This window comes from Elephantulus edwardii, unplaced genomic scaffold (assembly GCF_000299155.1).
Source record: "Elephantulus edwardii isolate Elephantulus edwardi_28Jun2011 unplaced genomic scaffold, EleEdw1.0 scaffold00109, whole genome shotgun sequence".
Taxonomy (NCBI): Eukaryota; Metazoa; Chordata; class Mammalia; order Macroscelidea; family Macroscelididae; genus Elephantulus; species Elephantulus edwardii.
In genome coordinates this window covers 5,092,741-5,113,726 of record NW_006399859.1, presented here as the reverse complement: position 1 = coordinate 5,113,726, position 20,986 = coordinate 5,092,741, and the positions used below count along the sequence as shown (strand labels likewise).

General features: G+C 42.5%; 1 protein-coding gene across 1 annotated transcript in view; it reads right to left on the bottom strand.

Moving 5' to 3' along the window:
* CSRP3 (cysteine and glycine-rich protein 3 (cardiac LIM protein)) overlaps positions 1–19,646 on the bottom strand; it is a 25,284-nt gene extending 5,638 nt beyond the window's left edge. Inside the window, exons 1-3 of the mRNA XM_006892017.1 lie at positions 19,547–19,646; positions 5,546–5,685; positions 2,653–2,821 (exon numbers count right to left, since the gene is read on the bottom strand). Coding sequence (XP_006892079.1) covers positions 2,653–2,821; positions 5,546–5,657 — 281 coding nt within the window. The 5' untranslated portion in view covers positions 5,658–5,685; positions 19,547–19,646. The remainder of the gene's footprint in view (positions 1–2,652; positions 2,822–5,545; positions 5,686–19,546) is intronic.
* Between the last annotated feature and the right edge of the window lie 1,340 nt (positions 19,647–20,986).

Below are 20,986 nucleotides of genomic sequence, written 5' to 3'. Positions count from 1 at the left end.
CTGGTGCCAAGACTGTTGACTATGGAGCCAAGCAAACTAAAGCTGTGTACAATCTCAATCTCTTCACCATCCATCCTGATGCTGCCAATTGGTCCAGTGGCCAGTATATAGGAAGAACTTAATGAAGGTTAGTATAATTGGTTATCTATAAGAAGCTCCAGCAATGTGATGTGTTATGTGTGCTGCTTACTGAAAGGTCAGTAGTTCAAATCCACCAATTACTCTGTGGAAGAAAAATAGTCTCCTCCCACATAGATTTATAGCCTTGGACATGCAGTGAAGGGACGTTATGTGTTGGAATGCATTTGACCGCAGTTGCTTTGGGTTTTCATGAGGAGTTTTGGTACAAGTATCTTATACCTTTCTTTTCTGTTGTAAGGCATTTATTTTGTCATCATTAGTTTGTAGTTACCAAGTTTCTCAATCTCAATCTCTCTCATTGCCATTGAGTCACAGCCAACTCATGGCTCACCCTCCAGGGGGTTTTTGAAGGCGATAAACCACACAGGAGGAGTCTGCCCAGCTTTCTTCCAAGGAGCTGCTGATGGATTTGAACTAGCAGAGAAGCACTATCTTTGAGGTAGCAGCGCAACACCCTGTGGACTATACAACCAGGTCTGAGCTTGCTTTGACTTGCTTTCTGAACTAAATTGTAAAAACAGTGAGCTAATAGGACAAAAATGGGATTGCAACAGCTGATATTGATCAACTCCTGACAAATTGATTGCAGACCAATGAGATAAAGCATTCTTTTTGTCACAGTTCAGATTGTTGTCCTGTACCCAAACGTCACCTGTCCCCATGAAAGTATTTTCAAAATTCCTTTGTGTTTCCATGTCTTTCCTCATATCCTTGTCCATTGTGTCACTTGGTCTGTACCATAACCCTATGAGGTTGACAGGGCCAGACTGAGAAAGCACAGGTCAGGACAGGGAGGTCCTTGTCCAAGGCCAGGCAGCTCATAACGAGCGGAGCATATCTGACACCTCTGATCTCTAGACACTTGCTACTCTTCACAGCATCACCAGAAAGCTTTGACAAAGAACAGTGAGCTTCGGGTGATGGGAGATAGGGAATGCAGTCAGTGTTCTCTGTTCTTGAAGCATTCTCCAGCGGGGACTGGGCAATGAGAAAAAATAATGAAAAGACATTTCTTTGGGGCTAATTGCCCATCTCTTCCTTTTTGTTTCCAGGCTCAGGTGACATAGCATATTTTACATTGTGCTGCTCACCAAAAGGTCAACAATTTGAATCCACCAGCAACTCTATAGGAGAAGGTGGCAGTTTTCTCTTCTGAAGATTGACAGCCTCAGAAACTCAAGAGGCATGAGGGTTTGGGACGAGAATAGGATAAGGGTGGATAGATAATGAACATTGCACTAGAATAGATGAAGAAAAGAACTGTTTAAAAGGAATATATGATTGGGCATTATTTGTATGACAGACAATAGCCCAGAATAAGAGGTACATTGCAAAGAGAACTGGGGATAGGGAGTGGGAGGGAGGTAATTGTGCAACGATGAATGAATATTTAAAAAACAAAACTGAAAAAAACCCTCTGTGAACTGGGGGAGAGGGAAGGGAGGGAGAGAGGTGCCACAGTGAATGAATGAAAATCTAGCTTTTCTGCAAACTTTTGTTAAAATCACAATTAAGATTAAAAAATTATATGTATGTAAAAAGAAATCCAATAGAAGGTCCCTATGAGCAGGACTGACTCAATGTCACTGAGTTTTTACCAGTGGGAGGCCCTGGTTGGGACCAACCGATACTACTTGTCTACTAACTCCACAGATACCGTTCTTCTCTGACACATGCAGCAACTGGTTTGTTCTTTGCTAGATAAGATCAGAGAGTATCACTACTCTCTGGGAGGCCCTCCTCAGGACACTTCCTCAGAGGTCATGGACCTTTTGAGTATCTTTCTTCTTTTAGGATTTGAGCTCAGATACCAGGTGGTCAGACAGTGACCACAGGCTAGCAGGAGTCAGACTACCTTCAGGTCTGGGCTGGAAGTTGGGGAGATCATCAAGAAAAGTGGGCCTGGGGACTGGGCCACGGAAGTGGCATTGTATGCTATCCCAGCATCTCTGGGATAATGGTGGGGGTGGAACCTCAGCCCTGTATCAGCAGCAAACAGCCAGGGAGACTCACAGCACAGTCAAAGGGGTGGTAATTGATGGTTCAGTCGGAGACACAGCTCTTCCCCTCAGACCCACCCACCGCGCAGTGGGAGCATTAGTCATTCTGTTCTCCAGGGGCAGAAATCTTTTTGTGACAAGCACAGAGAGCCTGGCCATTGCTTCCCTGCCATATTTATGTGATTTACACGGGAAGTCTCAAAGGAGAAGAGAGACGCCATGGAGTTTTACAAAGGTCACACAATGGAACATCTGTACATCCTAGCTTCTCTGTTGACATGTAAACCAAGGGCCATGGTGTAAAAGTAATTGCTCTATAGAAAAACAGATCATTTAAAAAGAGTCTTCAGAGAGGGGACGTATTGTTATGAGTTGGTCAGATTGAGTATTCCTATTGTGGGTAAATCAACAATAGAGTCCATTCTCCCACTTCCAGAACACGTTGCTATGGGAGCAGAATGAACTGTCCTGATAATTGGAAGACTCTCAGAGGCGGGAGGAAGTAACTCACTGTTGGAACTGGAGGCCGAGGTGCTCGCCTGTGTCGGTGCTGAGGCAGCCGGCGCCTTGTCCGAATCCAACCCCCTTGGGTCCGTACTTGCGTCCGTAGCAGACTTTACAGTAGATCTCTGACTCATGGGCTGCGACTGTGGTGCTGTCGAGAGCCTTCCTGCAGGCCACTGCCGAGGAAAGGAGGGGCAGAGGTTTGGAGTTAAAATTTCTGTCTCTTTCCCTGCACTGACTTGCCATGCACAGAGGTAAGAAACCCAATATGAGACATTCTCCATCCCAGAACATAACTGTGACCCCTCATTAAAGCACATCCAGAACCATAGATTCCAAGCATGTTCTGATCTCACAAAGAAGGAAATGGAGGCACAGAGAGCAGGGAGTAATATGAAGGGGTAGAGTCCCAACTGGAAGCAGGTGTGTACTTTGAACCAACTAAGGACATTGTCCCTGAACTGGAACATTCCTGGATGTTTTGCTCAAATGAAATGAAAGGAGGAAATATATGTATATATGTAGATTCTCATGCAGAAAAGAAACTTGGGTTTTTTTGTTTTGTTTCATTTTATTTTCCTTAACCATTTAAGTCTTAGGACTGAGCAATTCCCTACCTTTCATGGCTCTTAAGAGAAGGTGCAGCCACAGTGCTCCTTGGAGATAAGGGTGGTGAAGCTTCATGTCACATCCTTTGGGCTAAGAAAGGCTATTCCTTGGAGAAGGACATCATGCTTACAAAGGTGGAGAGTTGGGGAAAGAGAGGAAGACCCTCAACCAGATGGTTTGACACAGTGACTGCAGCAAAGGGCTTAGTGTGTCAGAGATTGTGAGGACGACACAGGATAGGACAAAGTTCAGATCTGTTGGGCACAGGGTCACCATGGGTTATACTCGACAGCACCTAACTACAACAACTTCCTCTCTGGAGATGGAGCCTGCTAAGTATTCAGAAATCTAGCTCTTAAGATGGGCCTGCTAGAGGCAAGTAAACATTTCAGAGCTGTAGTCAATTCCTCCCCAAACTAGTTGCTAGAGAGTTGGTTCCCACTGAAACAGGTGGTGCTCAGGTGTATAGGAGTAGACTGGTTCTCTATTAGGTATTCGTTGGCTGGTTTTCAGCAGTAGATCTAGACCTTCCTTCCCCAGTAACTCTGGGTGAGTTAGAATCATAACCTCTCAGCTAACATATTAAAATTTTACAACACTCTGGGCCTTCAAAACCGGACTGTTGTTGTTGTTACTAAAAAAACCTCTGATCCTCATACACGTTTTACTAGTTATCTGTTTCTATAATAATACGGGGCTAAGGGGGAGAGGGAGCAGAGGGGTGAGGATGGGCAGGGGGTGGGGGTGTAATCATAGGGTCGCACAATATAATGGGTGGAGAGAAAAGTGGGTAAAGGAAATGGGAAAGATCAGGTATGAAAAACTATGTATACTAACTTTGTAAGGAAACCACTATAAAATAAAAATGTTAATTTAAAAAGAATAAAAGGGGGACAGTGAGATAGCAATGAAATTAAAAGAATAAAAATTAAAACCTGTAATCCCTTCCTAAAAAAAAAAAAGGAAAAAGAAAAGGTTAAGTGACTCAAAGAAAGATGAAAAGCCAGATAATCACTAAAACTACCCTCCAGATGTCTTTCATGAAAATTCCGCCACACATCTGAAAAACAAAAACCTCTTTGTCCTAGAGTCAAAACCAACTTCTCAAATGCTCTAATGCAAACAGGTGGAGATGGTCCATCTATTTCTGCAGAACAGCTAGTGGATTCAGTTCACCTGTTTTTGGATTGGTAGCACAGCTCCTTCCCCACTAGACCTCCAGAGCTCCCTGTTGTTGTCAGCAAGTCAGCTTTGATTCATTGCAACCCTGTGCACAACAGACTGAGACCCTGGCTGATCTTACAATCTCTTCTTTGCTTCTGTCCACTGTTGATCACTGTCAGATCATCTTGTTGAAAGCCATCCTTGATTTCACTGATGCATGATGTCTGTTTCCGGGGTCTCCATCCTTCTGATAACATGCTCAGTCTGTGAGATGAAGTCTCACCATCCTTGCTTCTAAAGAACACTTTGACTACTTCTCCCAAGACAAATTAGGAAACTGTAAAGTGCAGTAGTGTCCCGGGAAAGCTGGGCATCTGAAGCTACCAATTCTAATTCTGGCTCTCCACAGATGTATGTGATCTGGGTTCAGAGGTGAACAGGGACTTTTTCACGGTCACATGCATTAGCACAAAGCCAGATTCTGGGGTGGACCACAAGATCTGAAAGTCTTCTCCAGCTCTGGCATTTATGAATCTGTGTCCAGCCACCAAAGCTCCCATCTGTGACCAGCAGGTGATGGTAAAGGCTTCCCTCAGATTTGGTGGCGAGGCCCTGAAACTTCTTTTTCTGACTCTCAGAGAATTGGCACGTGCTGGTCCCCCTCCCAAGTTCTTTCTTAGGAAGCACCGGTCACAGCTGGCTTCAGTAACAACTGGCCAGTGTGGCCACAGCGAGAACCAAATCCTTCTTGGCTCCAAGTAAATGCTGGCTTCTTTCCTTTACAAAGTCACACCATGCAAATGTCATGACTGGTTAAGGCTTTCAGCAGAGACAGCAATGGCAGGCCACCGTTAATGGGAACTCACAGAGAAGGAGCCTCTGGGATGGTTGGAGAGCTGGACAATCAGGGGAGCCAGCCCTTCTTGAGTGGGGCCTGAAAGTCTCAAAACAAACAGGCTCCCAGATGATGTGGACATTGCTCGTTTGGGGACTACATTTTGACATCCATTAACACATCATTATCTGTGTTAAATGGGTGTTTTGAAAGGCCTCCCAGAAGCCAAAGCACAACTGTCTGTCCTTGCACTCCCCTCCCCATCACCCGCCATGGCATTCACTCCACTCACTGCACTGGAAGCAGGTCTTGTGGAAACTCCTTCCATTGCACTGGATTTCTTCCGCGTGGTACACAGTCTTTTCACAAGCTCCACATTTTGCACCTCCACCCCAGTTTGGCATCCTGAAGACTCTCTGATCACAGGAAAGTCTAACAAGAGACAAAGCAAATACTCTAAATACAGGCAGAGTGAACCATTCCCTCGCAGTGCAGTGGAAAGGAAATCATCTGAACCAGTGTTTCTGAGGGTTTATTCATTCACTTCATGAATAATTACTAGGTATAAGTTATATGCATGTAAGTCCAGACATTTACATAGATAGCTTTGAACAAGTCGCTTCACCGCTTTGACATTCTATTCTCTCTTTTGGTAAATTTCAAACACACCTGGTGTTATATCCTTCTCTGGGTTCCTGGAAGGAATGAATAAGCTGAATTTGTGTATATAAATTACATACAAACATCGAATGTTGTTATTGGGTTTTTTCTGTGTAAGGCTTGAAAAATCATCCCAATAGAAGTGAGAATATCCTAGACAACCTTAACATCTAGCTTAGAACTTCTTAAACCACCTGGGATTCTGGATTGGTGGCTGTGGGGGAGAGGGGGCTGAGAAACCTTCATTTCTAAGAGGCTCTAGATTTGAAGTGATGCTGTTAATAGTTGACTGCCTCTTCAATAGAAGATCTTCATTTATATTGCTAAGGAAATATGGAATATACAAAACCACTTACTCAGATTTAGTCCTAAAATTTATTCTTCCTTTCTAAGAATGTCATTGTCCGGGTAATAAGATATATTGGATTTACACTAAATCCAAGGGAATTCTCATGGCCTACTGGTAAGGAGCTGAGCTGTCAATCCAGAGGCACATTGCCCAAATCCACCAGCTGCTCCAAGGGAAAAACCTGGACAATCTTCTGCAATAAGATTTATAACTTCTGAAAACCCACTAGAGGGCCAGCTCTCAATTGGTTCAGACAGCACACAGCACAACACACTAAATTAAACCAAATTAAACCAAAAACTAAAACCAGGTGGTGCCTTTGAATCAACCACAATTTGGTACAAAGCCATGTGTTGAAGTACATCTGTGCTCTGGGTTTCATTTAAATAAATGTATAAACTTATTCATTTATTTGTATATTTTATTAATTATATTTATATATAATGTTAATATATTAATATTGAAATGAAAAAATAGGTTTTTATTTTTTAACTGTGACTTAACAAAAGTTTACAGAAAAGTTAGATTTTCATTCATTCATTGTTGTAGATTTTACCCCTTCCCTCTCCCTTCCTCTTCCCCCAGTTTACTTTTTTAAAAGTTGCATGATTACCTCCCTTCCCCCAGTCCTTTTTGCAATGTATCTCTTATTCTGGGCCGTTGTCATATGTATAATGCCTAATCATATATTCCTTTTAAACAGTTCTTTCCTTCATCTGTTCCAATGCAGTTTTCATTACTTATCACCTCTTTTCTCAGTTCCCCTAAATCTTCATGTCAGTCCTGTTTTGTAAGTAGATTGCCAGGCCTTTTTTCCCAAACTGCTCTGGGTGAACTTAGCCTCCAACCTTTTGGTGTTAAGTCCTAGAAACCTGATGTCCTCTCTCACCACGTCGCCCAACATGCAGTGTCCATGCAGGTGAACCACAGAGGTTCTCATTGCAGCAGCTTTCCCATCTATAAAAGGAGACAGTTGTTCTTTTCCTAATTGCTTCAAAGTGTTCTTTGAAGGATCAAATGACATAGCACGTAAGAAGGTGCCTGGCAGAGCTCAGAGGGCTTGGCAGGAACCACGTAATGGGATTGATGGCTCTCCCACAGGCAGGAAGCACTTTCTGCCCTAAAGAGCTGCTGATAGCCAAAGCCCTGGCTTGTCATTGTGTCCCCACTGGAGGATTACGTGGACGAGATACTAGCCAAGGAGAAGTTAGAATTAGACTTTTTCTTTCTGTGCCTTTGTGTGTTTTAGTCTTTTCAACCTTTTCATTTCCCTAGAGCTGAAGTGAAATAAGCTGTTAATACTCAGAAATTTCTGAAATCCTGCCATCCTTAAGGGAACTGATTTTTCTCCAGGACCCAGGGGTCCCGAAGTCCCGGTTCTGAGAAGGCTGTTGTGTCATTTTTGTCATTGACACTAAGCACTATCAGGCGGTTCTGAGTGGCTGCTTCTGATCCTCCTCTCTGCCTTCTGGGAAGCCAGTCACTTTCTTATAATAGTGGATGATTAATACTAAGCCCTCCTGGGTCAACTGGTTCGGATTGTATCTCACAGCCTCATAACAAAGACAGTTTTGCTAAGAAACAGAAGGTAAATAGCAAACAGACCACTGACTGATACTAGGACCAAAGGGGCCATTTCTGTCTCAATATCCCCCCAAAGATTTTTTTCCCTATTACAAAAATAGTACAATATTAAACCAGGAACATCCTACCCCACCACACAAAAACACAAGCTTGTGCTTCAATTAAATAATTTTTTTAAAACCCTAAAAACCTTTATTTCAAAAAAAGAAAACACATCATCTCCTCTCGCATCTCCTTGGGTCAAGTTGGAGGTGATTTATAACTGACCTACCTTTGGGGTTCTGAGGCTGTAAATCAAAGGAGATTGCCCATTTTTTATCCTGTGGAACTGCTGAGAGATTCAAATTTCCAGAGTGACATGGCCTTTCCATTCAAGTCCTTACTGACAGGTCAAGCTGTTAAGTATAGTGGAAGGAGCAATGGATTTTTTTTTTTTTTTAGGAGCAATGAATTTTGAATTAAAAAGTTTGGAAAAAAGTCTGTTATTAATTAAGTCATTCATTTGGTTGTTGTTCAGTAATTCACTAGGCATGTATTGCCTACCCATCACATGTTAGCCAGGTCCCAGGGTTGTCCCAATGGTTTTGCTTGGCTACTGACCTAAAGGATAGGGAGCTCTGACAGCGAGTTTGGAGGAGTTGTCCTGTCACCCATAGGCAGAGCCTCTCTGGCAATTCAAATCCACCAGCTGCTCCTTGGAAGGAAGATGGGCAGTCTCCTCTCAAGATTTACAGCCTTCAAAACCTGCTAGACGGTCAGCTGTGAGTCGGTTCCGAAATGAAAGCAATGAGTGAAGGAGTGAGCCTGAAGGTTGACTGAAGCTGCCTAGAAGCACTACAGGGGTGGGGAGTGGAGAGTGGGAGGGTAGGGCCTAATGATCTACTTCAATAAAAACGATAAGAAAACCTGACAGAGCTGTTTACTCTGTCACATGAGGTCTCCATGAGTTGGACTGTCTTCATTGTGTGTCCAGTGCTTCACTAAAACTACCTGGTGGGGATGAAAGAGAGGAAAGATTAGAAAATGTGACTCTTTACAACCAGGAGAAGATAAAATAGATGAATGGGACCTTCTAAGAATCAAATCCCTATGCGCATCTAGAAACTTCTCTAACAGGGTAAAAAGGGAAGCCACAGACTGGGAAAAAGTGTTTGGTAATGATATGTCAGATAAGGGACTTATATCTAGAATTTATAAAATACTTGAGCACCACAACAAGATAAAGGTGAATAATCCAATTGAAAAATGGGTACAGGATATGAACAGACACTTCACCAAGGAAGACATTCAGATGGCCAACAAGCACATGAAGAAATGTTCAAAATCCCTAGCTCTGAGAGAGATGCAAATCAAGACAACCATGAGATATCATCTCACTCCAGTAAGACTAGCAAAATTTAACAGAACAGCAAGCAACAAATGCTGGAGAGGTTGTGGAGAGACTGGAACCCTTATTCACTGTTGGTGGGAGTGTAAAATGGTGCAACCACTGTGGAAAGCATTGTGGCACTTTCTTAAAAAGTTGCAAATAGAGATACCATTTGACCCAGCAGTTCCACTACTGGGAATGTACCCTAAAGAGACCATAAATGGCAGCCAAGTAGATATATGCATACCCATGTTTATTGCGGCTTTGTTTACAATAGCAAGGAGTTGGAAACAACCCAAATGCCCATCAACAAACGAATGGGTAGAGAAGCTGTGGTATATTCGCACAATGGAATATTATGGTGCATTGAAAAACAAGGAACTCATGCAATATTATTCAAAATGGGTGACCCTGGAGGACATTATGCTGAGTGAGGTATCTCAGTCACAAAGGGACAAATGCTATATGGTGCCACTGTTGTAGAATGAGGCTGGCATTGGGGTGGGGGTAAGACTGAGAAAAACTGGATGGAAAAAAAAAAAGAAAACATGATTCATGGCTGCTGGCACTGAGAAGCCCTTATTTTACTGAGGAAGGCAGGCAGCACTCAAAATACTTCATGCCACCTTTTCTACTGACAGCATGCTGTAAGGTTTGGGTTCACGCCTGTCTTTCCAAGGGTCTTTTATCTCTTTTCTTTCTTCTTTCTCACTTTAACCCTTCTGTGTGGCCTACCCTTCTCTAGCTTTGCCTCTGTCTTATTACCTTAATTAACCTTTTTCACTTGTTTTGAGATATATATATATATGTATATATCCCCAAACTTTATGCCAAATAAAGGTCGAATGAGAAGGACTATGGAAATTTAAAGGCAACGGCCACCTGCTTAAACAAAGATTGAAAATAGGAAGTTTTTTTTCACAAAAGAAATCATAACCAAACAGGGTTTTGAAGTGTGAATAGGACTTTTCCAGCTAGCAAAAATAATAATGAACAGTTAGGGCACAGAAAAGAGCACACAGAAAGACAAGGAGGCTTTAACAACCCCTAAAACAACCCCTAACTTCTTTCTTTTAGGTTCCATTTAAATGATAGACTTAGGGGTAGAATATACTTCCAAAATCGACAGACCCTCTTGTTGACCAACAAGGTGAGGTATGGAAAGTAAGATTTTAGGAGTGTATTCGTAGTCAATTTTTTTTCCCCAAGACGTATTCTTCTCTGATTAAAGGTAATATATTCTCTGGAAAAGATTGTTGTTGGTATGTGCCCTAAACCCTGCTCTATTCTGAGCCAACTTAATTATCTCTGACACATCTATTCCCATTACCCAGTCATTGAGTCAATCCATCTCATCCAGGGTCATCGTTTGCACTGTTCCTCCACCCTCCCAAGCATGATGTCCCTCTCCACGGAGTGGTCTCTCCTTACAACATGCCCAAAGGAAGTCAGATGAAATTTCAAAATCTTTGTCTCCAAGGAGCAGCCTGATTTCACCCGCCCCAGGATGAACCTGTTTGTTCTCCTAGCAGTCCATGGTATATTCAATACTCTTCTCCAGAAATACAGCTCAAAGGCATCAATTCTCTTTCTATCATCCCTAGTCATTGTCCAGCTTTTTGATGTGTAGCAAGTAACTGTAAATGGCATGGGTCAGGCACACCTTAGTCTCCAGACTGACATCGTTGCTCTTCAGCACTCTGGAAAGGTCTCTGATAGGAGACTTTCCAAATGCAATTTGTCTTTTTAATTCCTGGCTGCTGGTACCAAGAGTTGATTGTGGAGCCAAGCAAACTGAAGCGGTTAACAATCTCAGTCTCTTCACCATCTACCATGATGCTGTCAGTCGACCTAGTGGTGAGAATCTTTGTTTTCTTGATGATGTCGAGCTTCAATCCATCTTTAAGGCTGTGAAATTTGTCTCGTATTCATCTTGATCTTGAGTTTTAACATAATATAAAATAAATAAAGAATGTAATATATTTTATCCAGAAATCTGACAGTGGCACTTGTATAATTATTGATGTGGAAACTTTCAGTGAAAACAACCCTGGGCAAAATTTCTCATATTAAATCTTCAGCAGAAATATCATTGGCATGTGTTGCAAGCTAATAGGAGACGTATATTCTTTGTAAGGAACATATGCAAACACACCCCTTTTTCCCAGCAATTGCCTAGACCTGCTATTTTCAAAGCGAGGATAAGATTACAGATAATACTTTCTTCACATGTTAATGTATCCTAGCACAGATTATTCAAAAGTGATCATAAATATCTGACATGCATCTATCAGAACTTGAAACCCAGAATAGAACTCTTAAAACATTCTATTAAACAAACAGGTGTTCTGCTATTTCTAAAGATGGGAAGGTAGCTATCGACTTAAGCACAGGAGATGCCTCTGGTTTGTCCTTCTCTGCTCCTAGGCCAAAAGACAGATGGTGTTGGAAAGAATCAGGAGGCTGGAGTCCTCATCTTGACTTTGCCATTTATTTCAGTATGACCTTGAACTTGAGTGAAAAGTGATGGTATCATTTCCTGCATTTTCCTTATAGGACTACTGTGAAGGTCTGGAAAATATGATGGAATTTAAAGCAGTATTGTGAAACTACTCGAAAGTAAGGAAGGCATTCCTGCACATTTTGCTTTCAAGTTATTCAAATAGCACCAACCTCCTAATTAAGTCGCTATGATTTAGAGTCACATTTAGGTCCTGGCTTATACTCAACGTAACCTCTTTGGCCTCCTGCATTGCTCTGGAATTCCTATGTCTCAACACTCCCCTATCCAGTGCCTTCCCCTGGCCAAGGCACCATGAAATGGACCATTTGTTTATCAGTGTTGCCTGGCACAGGAGGGGTCGTTGAAGGTGGGTCACCAAATATAGGCTGGCCCGTCACTCTGCTCCATTTGTCACTTGGGTCATAATCTCCATCACTCCACCTGGCACTCACTGCTGAGTTGGTCCTGAAATGGTTCTATTGTGGATGGGCTTGTGCATTAAAATTGAAATAGAGACAAACTGGAGTTTATGAAAATAAAAAAAAGAAAAAAATGCATGACTCTTGTTAACATCAGCTAGAGAATCAGTAGACTCCAGACCCTAAGATGTTGTTATTATTGTTGTCAAGTATCAGAGAGTTGGAACCAACCCATGGCTGAACCCACTCCCACCCCAGCAGGTTTTCAGAGGCGATAAATCACACAGGAGGTGATTGCCCATCTTTCTCCTGTGGAACAGCTGGTGGATTTGAACCACGTGTCTTTGGGTTGGCAGCACAACTCCCCACCACCAGCCACCAGTGCTCCCTAGAACCTTAGATATGTTCTTCAAACCCCAGTGTGAGATTACCTTCTTACCTCATTAGGGTTTTTAATTAGTAACACACAGGTGAGGTGGGGAAAGCCCTGGATCAGATACCAGGAGGCTAGTTGTTAGTTTTCTTCTTGCCTCATAAAAACTGCGGTTTGGGAAATCATCCAACTTTTTTGAACTCCACTTCAAAGAAGTCTCATTTCTAAGACAGAGATAACAATTCCATCTATCTCAAAGGGTTTTTTAGAGAATCAAATCCATTCAAGAAACTAAAACTATTTGGTGTACTGCCAAAACCCCCAAAATTATTGCCGTGGAGCCAGAGACGACTCATAACTGACTCTCCAATGGATTTTCAGAGACAATAACCTGCATGAGAGGAGCTCGCTATCACCCTCAGAGCCACTAGTGGATTTGAACTGCCAGAGAAGCACTGTGTTTGGGCTGTCAGTGAAGAACCCTACCCACTAGGCCACAAGAGCATCCTTTGAATACTGTAGAGTATTGGAAAATGTAAGAGCTAATGAACTGTGCCTTCAAGTTGCCAGGAATCATTCTGGAACCTTAGAAGAATAACCAAATGTGTGTTTCAGGTAGTCTTCCTAAACCAGTATCTTCCTTCCTCCATCTCTCCATTCATCTCTCCTTCCTTTTCTTTCTTTCCTTCCTCTTTTCTATCTCATTTCTTTTTCTTTCTTTTATTACCAATTATGATGGCACAGAATGGTAATACCTTAAGGTAAAGGTGGGCATGGTAAGTGAGGGAACACTGAAGATTACATTTCTTCTTCATAACCCAACACAAACCATCTGTGGTTGTGTTGATTCTGACTCACATGACCCTACATTGGATTTCTGAGGTGGGAAATCTTAACAAGAACAGACTTATCTTTCTCCTGAGGAGCAGCTGGTGGATTTGAACTGTCAACCTATCCTTTAGTAGTCAAACACTTAATCCATTATGCCACCAGGGCTCCTTCTTTACAGGGGTTCATTAAAAAACCTGGAAGGGAACCTTAAATTGTGTCTTTGAGTAGAGACCTGATTTGCCATCCTTTTACTTCTATTTTATCATCTGATTAGACACCCATCTCCATATTTATTGCTTTTGCCATGTGCCATTGAATCAGAAGTGACTAATAGATGACCCTCCAGTGAGTTTTCAGAGGCTATAACTCACATGAAGGAGTTTTCTTATCTTTCCTATCATGGAGCAGCTGGTGGATTTGAACTGTGTGCCTCCACATAGTGACTTAAATTGTCACCTTGGGGTGAGTCTGCTTGGGAGAAGAGATTGAAGTTCTTAACTGTTATAGCCTGCTTGGCTTCACAATCAACACTTTTGGCATCAGCAGTCAGGAAATCAAAAGACAAATTGCACCAGGAAAATCTGCTGTCAGAGACCTCTCCAGAGTATTGAGAAGCAATGATGTTTCTCCCCTTTGTTTTGGCTTCTCGGTGCTCTAGCGCAATATTCAGAATCTCTTCTGACATCCATTTTGGCCTTTTCCTCTTGCTCTTTGTGGTATTTACTGCTTAGGGAGCTCTCGTGGTGTAGTCCATAGAGAGTTGCCCTGCCAACCCAAGTGTTGTGCCTTTCTGGTGGTTCCACTCAGAGAAAGACGAACACGCTCCTCCCTTCAATTTACACTCTCAGAACCGAATGGAATCAGCGATGAGTCAGTTCCATCTCGACAACAAATGCATTAATGAGTGATTTAATGCCTAAGGATTTCTGGCTAAAAAAAAAAAAAAGTCTGGTTCAAATGTCCCAGTTGCTTCTTGAAACAAAGTTGAGCAATCTCCTCTCGTAAAGATTTACAGCCCCAGAAATTCAATGGACAGTTGCTATGAGTAGGAATTGATGAGACAGTGACAAGTATTTATTCTTCATTATATGTCTGTTCTTTTATATTTACAATTTTAAATAATTAAAACCATCCTGACAAGTGGACTTTGTTATCTCCATTTTGCAGACGAGAAAATTGAAACTCAGAGAGTGTACATGACTTGTTTGAGGTCACAGAGCTAGCAAGGGGCAGATCTAGAATTCAAACCCAAGTTAAACTGATTCAACATCCCAGTTTCCTGCCTACACCACATCGGCCAGGAAATAAGGATCTAGAATGTTCACTGTCATCAACCAAATGTTTCAAGTTGATAGGAGCTGGTGAAGTGACATGGGATGGAGAAGACACCCATGGGTGGAAAGAACAGAAAAATGAATTTAATTACACAAAATAAGGAACTTCCCAAGAGTCAGCTCCCTTCAGACACAGAAAGGGCTGCCTTTGGATGTGGAGATTTTGTCCTCAGGATTGATTTTTAGCTCAGATGAGGACAGATGGCCAGTGCCTCTGCTGTTTACAGAAGCAAGCTCAAGGATCCTCCAAGGGTCCTTCAAGCTCTGAGATGGATTGAGAGATCTGAACAGTCACTTCACAGAAATGCCACCCTATCATGTCCTCCCTCAAGCACAACCTGTTCTCTATTCTCTGTGAATAACCGCAAAACGCAAGCCTTGAAAAGAGCCACACCAGGCTCAAACACACTAACTGGTAGACTTGAAGCAAAGGACTCAGGGTCTTTCAGTCCAGTGTCCTTGTGCATGTAAGGACAGGTTGAGAAAAATTGTCTTAAAAGGATACTTTCATGTTAAATATGACAATAATAATGGCTAGATACTACATTAAATAATTATGTTCTCTCTCATTAACTGCTAGTAAATTGATTTGGATTCCTCCTGACCTCATGATTGCAAAGTAGAGCTGTATTCTGTGAAATATCAGCAGCTTATTTTTCAGGAGTAGATTGCTAGACTTTTTGTTCCATGGCACCTATGCGTAGACTTGAACCTCCAACATTTCCATTAACAGCTGAGAGAACCACACAGGGACTTCACTTACTATGCAGCAGATATTCAATAGTTTTAGTTGCTTTCATTACAGGAATTCTGGTTTGCACTACAAACCCAAGGGCAGGCAGCTCAAATCCAACTACCCCAAGGAAGAAAGACGGGCAATCTCCTGGACAACATAGAGCCTCTGAAACTTGCTGGAGAGTCAGTTGTGCATTAATTTTGGCGGCAATGAGTTGAGTTTGTTTGAGCTGAGTTCATTATTGCTTTTTATCGTTATTTGTTATGTACTGTAGGATTGGAACCAACTCCTAGCTGGCCCTCCAGTGAGGTTTCAGAGGCAGTAAATCACAATGGAGATTGCCCATCTTTTCTCTGTAGGGGAGCTCTTGGGGTTTACACTGTGCCTTTTGGTTGGCAGGACACTATCTTATCCACTAGGCCACTCTTTATTACTAGGACTTAAAAGTGTGTATTATTGGGGAGCTCTGGTGGCCTAGTGGCAAGGAGCTGCAACTACAATCCCAGAGGTGCACGGTTCGAATCCACCAGATGCTTTGCCGGGGAAGGAGGAACAATCTCCTCCTGTACCAGTCAGATCTGATTTGATGGTACACGCACACAAAAATAATAAAATAGAAAAAAAAAGTGTGTATTATTAATTTACCTCCTGTTTTCATTTAAAAAAAAACAACCAAACAAACCAAGCAAAGCTCTCCCCATCTCCTCTATTTCAGACTAATTTGTTCCTCCGACTTTGCAGCCCTGGGGACAGGTGCATTCAGAGAGCAACGACTCTCCAGGGGATCAGTCAGCCTGGAGACACTGGCTGCTGTCAGACAAGGTCTTGAACTTCTGCCCTGGGGGCAGTCGCTTCCTCTGTTGCCTCACTGTAGCTCACACCCCTGGGATGTGCACCGTGAGGAGAAGCAGGCTGCCTAAGAAGGATGCAAAGGAGCCCGAGTCCTCCGGGTGCCAGCCTGTGTGCAGGACAGTCACCGTTACTCTTCTTCCTCCACCCTCTAAACACAAATACACTGATTTCTCCACCCAGAGGCCCATCACAAGCCCGCTGAGCATAAGTTGATCAGTCCCAGCACAGAAATAAACCTGAGCATTGCCGCTGACCCCTTTAAAACTCAGATCTGGAGTAACGGTGGAGACACTCATTCAAGCCATGAATCACATGAAATAATCTCTTACTTCAGAAACCCCACTCTCCGTTCTCTTTTGTCCTTTGTGATTTATTTATAAGCCAGTTCACATCTTGGCTCTGCTACGCATTAGCCGTAGGACCCGGAGAAGTTACTTTGCTCTCTTCAACTTTAATTTCTTCCTCTGAAGATGTTGCTGTGATGCTTGACAGGCATCAGCAGAATTTCTGGACTAAAATAGACTAGGAAGAAAGGTCTGGTGATTACTTCCGAAAAGCAGCATCTAAGACCCCGTGGACCACACCAATGCCCATCTGAAATTGGCAATGGGCAATTTTGTTTAACTCCACTGTGCCAATTGACTTGATGACATCTAAAAACAATAAATGAGTTAATACTTCTGCAGGCACCTGGTTTACAGGCAGTAACCAGCCCATAAATCATGATTAATTCTCTTCCACCTGGAGGTAGATGAGGCTCAGGAAAAGCATACTATTCAAAACAATCATTGTTCCCTTTCTTACTTTTCCCCCAGAGGGATGAGTACCTACAGCTTTACACATTTGCAAGCATCACAGTTCTCTGTGGCCGGGAGCCAACCCTGGAAGCAGAACTCGAAGACACTTAAGCAGCATGCCTGTAATTGGAGATCTGCTTGCCTCAAGAGCTGAATTTCCAGTGTATTATATTCCTGTTCCTGTGTCCTTCCTCTTATAAAACAAAGTTATCCCCTTTTAACACCTTGTTAAAATCCACTCTAACTTTGGATTTTTATCATCATACTGGTACAGAGACTTTCAAGGGGGTCCATAGTTGTCCTCCCTCCCAAGGTTTCTTAGTATCTCGAGTCAGAGGGGACTTTTCACCCCTGCAAGGACTGAGTCTCTCCCTGGTGGTCTGGAGTCTCTGGATTTGTCCAGGTCCTGTACTTAGCAGGAAATCCTTCCACAGCTCTTATAGTTTGACCCAGTACCTTTTCTCAAAGGTCTTACACACTTGATCAACTTTATTAAACTTTCCATGGGAGAAAGCCATGGTGGTCTGCTTCCATAAAGATCTACAGTCTTGGAATAACTGTGGGGCAGGTCTACTCTGCCCTACAGGGTCATAGTACATCAGAGTCAGCTTGGTGGCAGTGGGTTTGGAGTATTAAACTTTAAAAAGAACTTTCCTATACTTTATCTCATTTAATTATGGTGAATCCCTTTGGAGTAAATGGCATTACCTCGATTTTACTGTTCAGGAAAGCAGAGATTCTGAAACGGGGTAAGTGATGTTCAAAGCTGGAATCTGAACTAATTTTATGACAGACACTCTGTTTTCCTTTATTTATTTTTTTTTTTTCTCCATGTTCCCAAAGGCTTCTGGATTTGAATTCTAGACAGAATTGGAATCAATGTCTAGCTGTGGATTTTGGGCTGCTCCTGCCCTTCCTCCGCCCTGCCCTTCCTCCTCATCTCTGATGGATGGCTTGTGTATCTGCGCTGACAGCACCTGTCTGCAGGGCCCAGGGAGGGGCACTGCCCCTCGGAGGCTGATTGTGCTTCCTGTTTTACTGCCAGGGATCATTTCTACTGACTACAGATGACTTAGCTCTTCAGAAGGCAATCAAAGCCATGCCAGGTAGCATGTCTTCTGGATCATAAAACAGTTTTACACCGTTGTATTAACTTGGATGTACTCGACATTCAGAATTCACACAAAAGTAGGAAAGACGAGGTGAGTGGGCCGAGACCAAAGGTGATTAATTTTATAAAACACAATATAAGGGAAAAATCATAGGAACCACCATGTAAATGAATGAAATACTGTATATAGTATATATAAATTATATATTTATGAAGTTTGTATGCAAACCAATATATGAATTTTCTTAAAAAGTAAATGAAGGGTCATCACTATGGCATCCCCTCTGCTTCCCTTACTTTTCACGCCTACCCCTACCCGCGTTAGTGCTGCCTCCTCTTTCTCCAGCCCTGATACAGGAGGCGGTGAGCACATGCCTCCTAGACTGCGTGCACTATTGTTCCACAAAGACACAGGTTCTGGGACTGGTAAGCGACTCCTCCTCCTGGAAGGTTTAGGATGACAACAGAAATGAGAAGCGGCAGCTTTGATCTTTGAGTGGCAATGTAACTCAGATCACTGCTTAAAATCACTTCTCACTGTGCCTGTCATACACTGTGACAGAAGAAAAAAAAATATCCCTACTAAAACTCAGAGGACACACTGAAAAATCCTTTTTTCTCTAGTCCCTTCCCGGATTGAGAAGCCTCCAATTTATTTGGGATTTTAATGAACTTTCTAAGTAGCAATTTCTTTTTTTGTGTGTTCTGTTTCATTAATTTTTAAATTCTTAAAAATAAATCTCTTTCTGAACATCCTGGAAATAAAGCATGAATTTTAAGCCAACATATCTCCATTCCGTGTTCTCCGTATGCAAGACAGGTATTACTGGGTATTAACAAATACCCACCACTCACCCATAAGGCTTTGAATTGCTCTTTCTATTTAAGCATAATGAAGTTGGTTTTTTTATATTACATCTATTACAATCTCTTTATAATTTACAGTCTAAAAAACTATCACCACACTTATATTGATCCATACATAGACAGAGCCCAAGACATTATGGGCAGAAATTTTGTCTCAAAGTCATATCCATCACACCTATGGGAATTTTAAGACCAGAATTCAGGTCATTTGACTTCTAATCTGGTGGACTTTCCATTGTTTCTGTTTTTCTGCCATTCCAACTGATTCCACCCCTAAAGTAATTTTAGACCAAACATAATCCCTTGCCCATTTCCTTGTCTGTGAAGTTCCCTTGAGCACATAGATTTTAATCACTTTTTCAGGAATTTTTTAACCACCAGGTTCACACCAAAACCAAATCGAACTTGAGACTCCTCACTCAGAACCAGAGTGGGTATTGGCACTTTGGACTTGAAACACACCATGGCTCCATGAGGCCCTTCCCAGTCACCAGCCCACTCCACTTACCCTCCTGTGTGGTCTGCGTCGGCCCAACTAAGTAAGGGGGGCTCTTATCCTCTTTAAATATATGGAGGCTGTCACCAGCCTTGGCCTGTGGAGGGTAGGGCGGGAGGGAGGCCGAGGGGAGAGGGTGAATGAGACATGAGTAATACAACTGCTATCAGAGGCTGAAAATAGCCTCTGACCAAAGCCCTCAGTGTTGTGCCCCCCACGCCAGCTGTGAGGCCCTAAGAGAACAATATCACTTGGGTTCTATTTTAATTGCCTATAGCACCAAGGGGTCAATTTGTAAAGCGGATGAATAATTGTTGATCAAGTGGTTGGAATGGGAACCAGGCAAAGAAGAGCTTGGTTTAAAATTCTTTTAAATAGTTTTGAAATCAGCGCCCTTCTATGACTTTCCAGGAAATCAATGCAAGGGACCTGTAAATGAATCATCAACCATATCTGGGAGGCCTCTGGGACTCCAAGACACAGGTCTCAGAGCTAAAAATAAGAGTGATGGGTGCCTTAAACACTTCTTAGGCTGGGGATCAGGACAGGAAGATCTAATCATGAGCGCTGGTCCTTCACGGCCCACTGAGCTAGGAAGAAAAGCGTCCTCCGAATTCACAGCTGTGTGTTAATTTGGTAATCATCTTCCCCACTGAAAAAGTTGGCATACAGTAATGTGTGGGGTTTTAAGAGGGGTCTTGACAATTCTTCATAGCCTGTATTGTTTTGTTTTGTTTCTGAGATCCTATCTCTTTTTGGGGTGACATGTATATATTTTAGCTTTGATCAAACCTCATGGTATCATATAATACAGTTTCATAACTAATGAGGTCAGAGATTTGATAACCCAATTATTTGTATTATATTTAAGGACCTAAGACATCAGCTTGAGCAAGTGGAAGGTTGGCACACGACTTAGAAGACTCTCAGTGAGCTGGGTTGATGTAGTGACCCTAACAATGGACTGGCCCACCACCGAGATTGCGAGAAGGTGCAGGGCTATGCAGTTTTTCCTTCAGTTGCACAGAGGGTTCTTAGGAGTCCAAGTTGACTTAAGGGATCTTTAACAGCAAAAAGCATTTGGTTTGCCTAAGAGTGAAATTCAAGTCATCCGTCTCCCAGACATGGGCACTTTGCATTAGTGTTGACCTGGATGTTAAGATTAAGTGCAGGTAGGTGGTGGGCACCAAAAGGTGTGTGAAACTCAGCCCTTCACATTTGTTCGCATTTGCTAGCCCATTCTTGGTAAGCCCCCAAAGCAGGTGGTTGAGTGATGGACTATTTCATTGAGAAGAAGAATTTGGTGATTTTATAAAAACAGCACAATTTCATGTGAGGTAATCCTGGTACATTGAAACAGATGAGGGAGAGAACTGTTTAAAAGGGATATGGGATTAGGTCTTATTGTCATGCCAGGAGACCAGAATGAAGGCTGCACAGAGCAGTGGACTT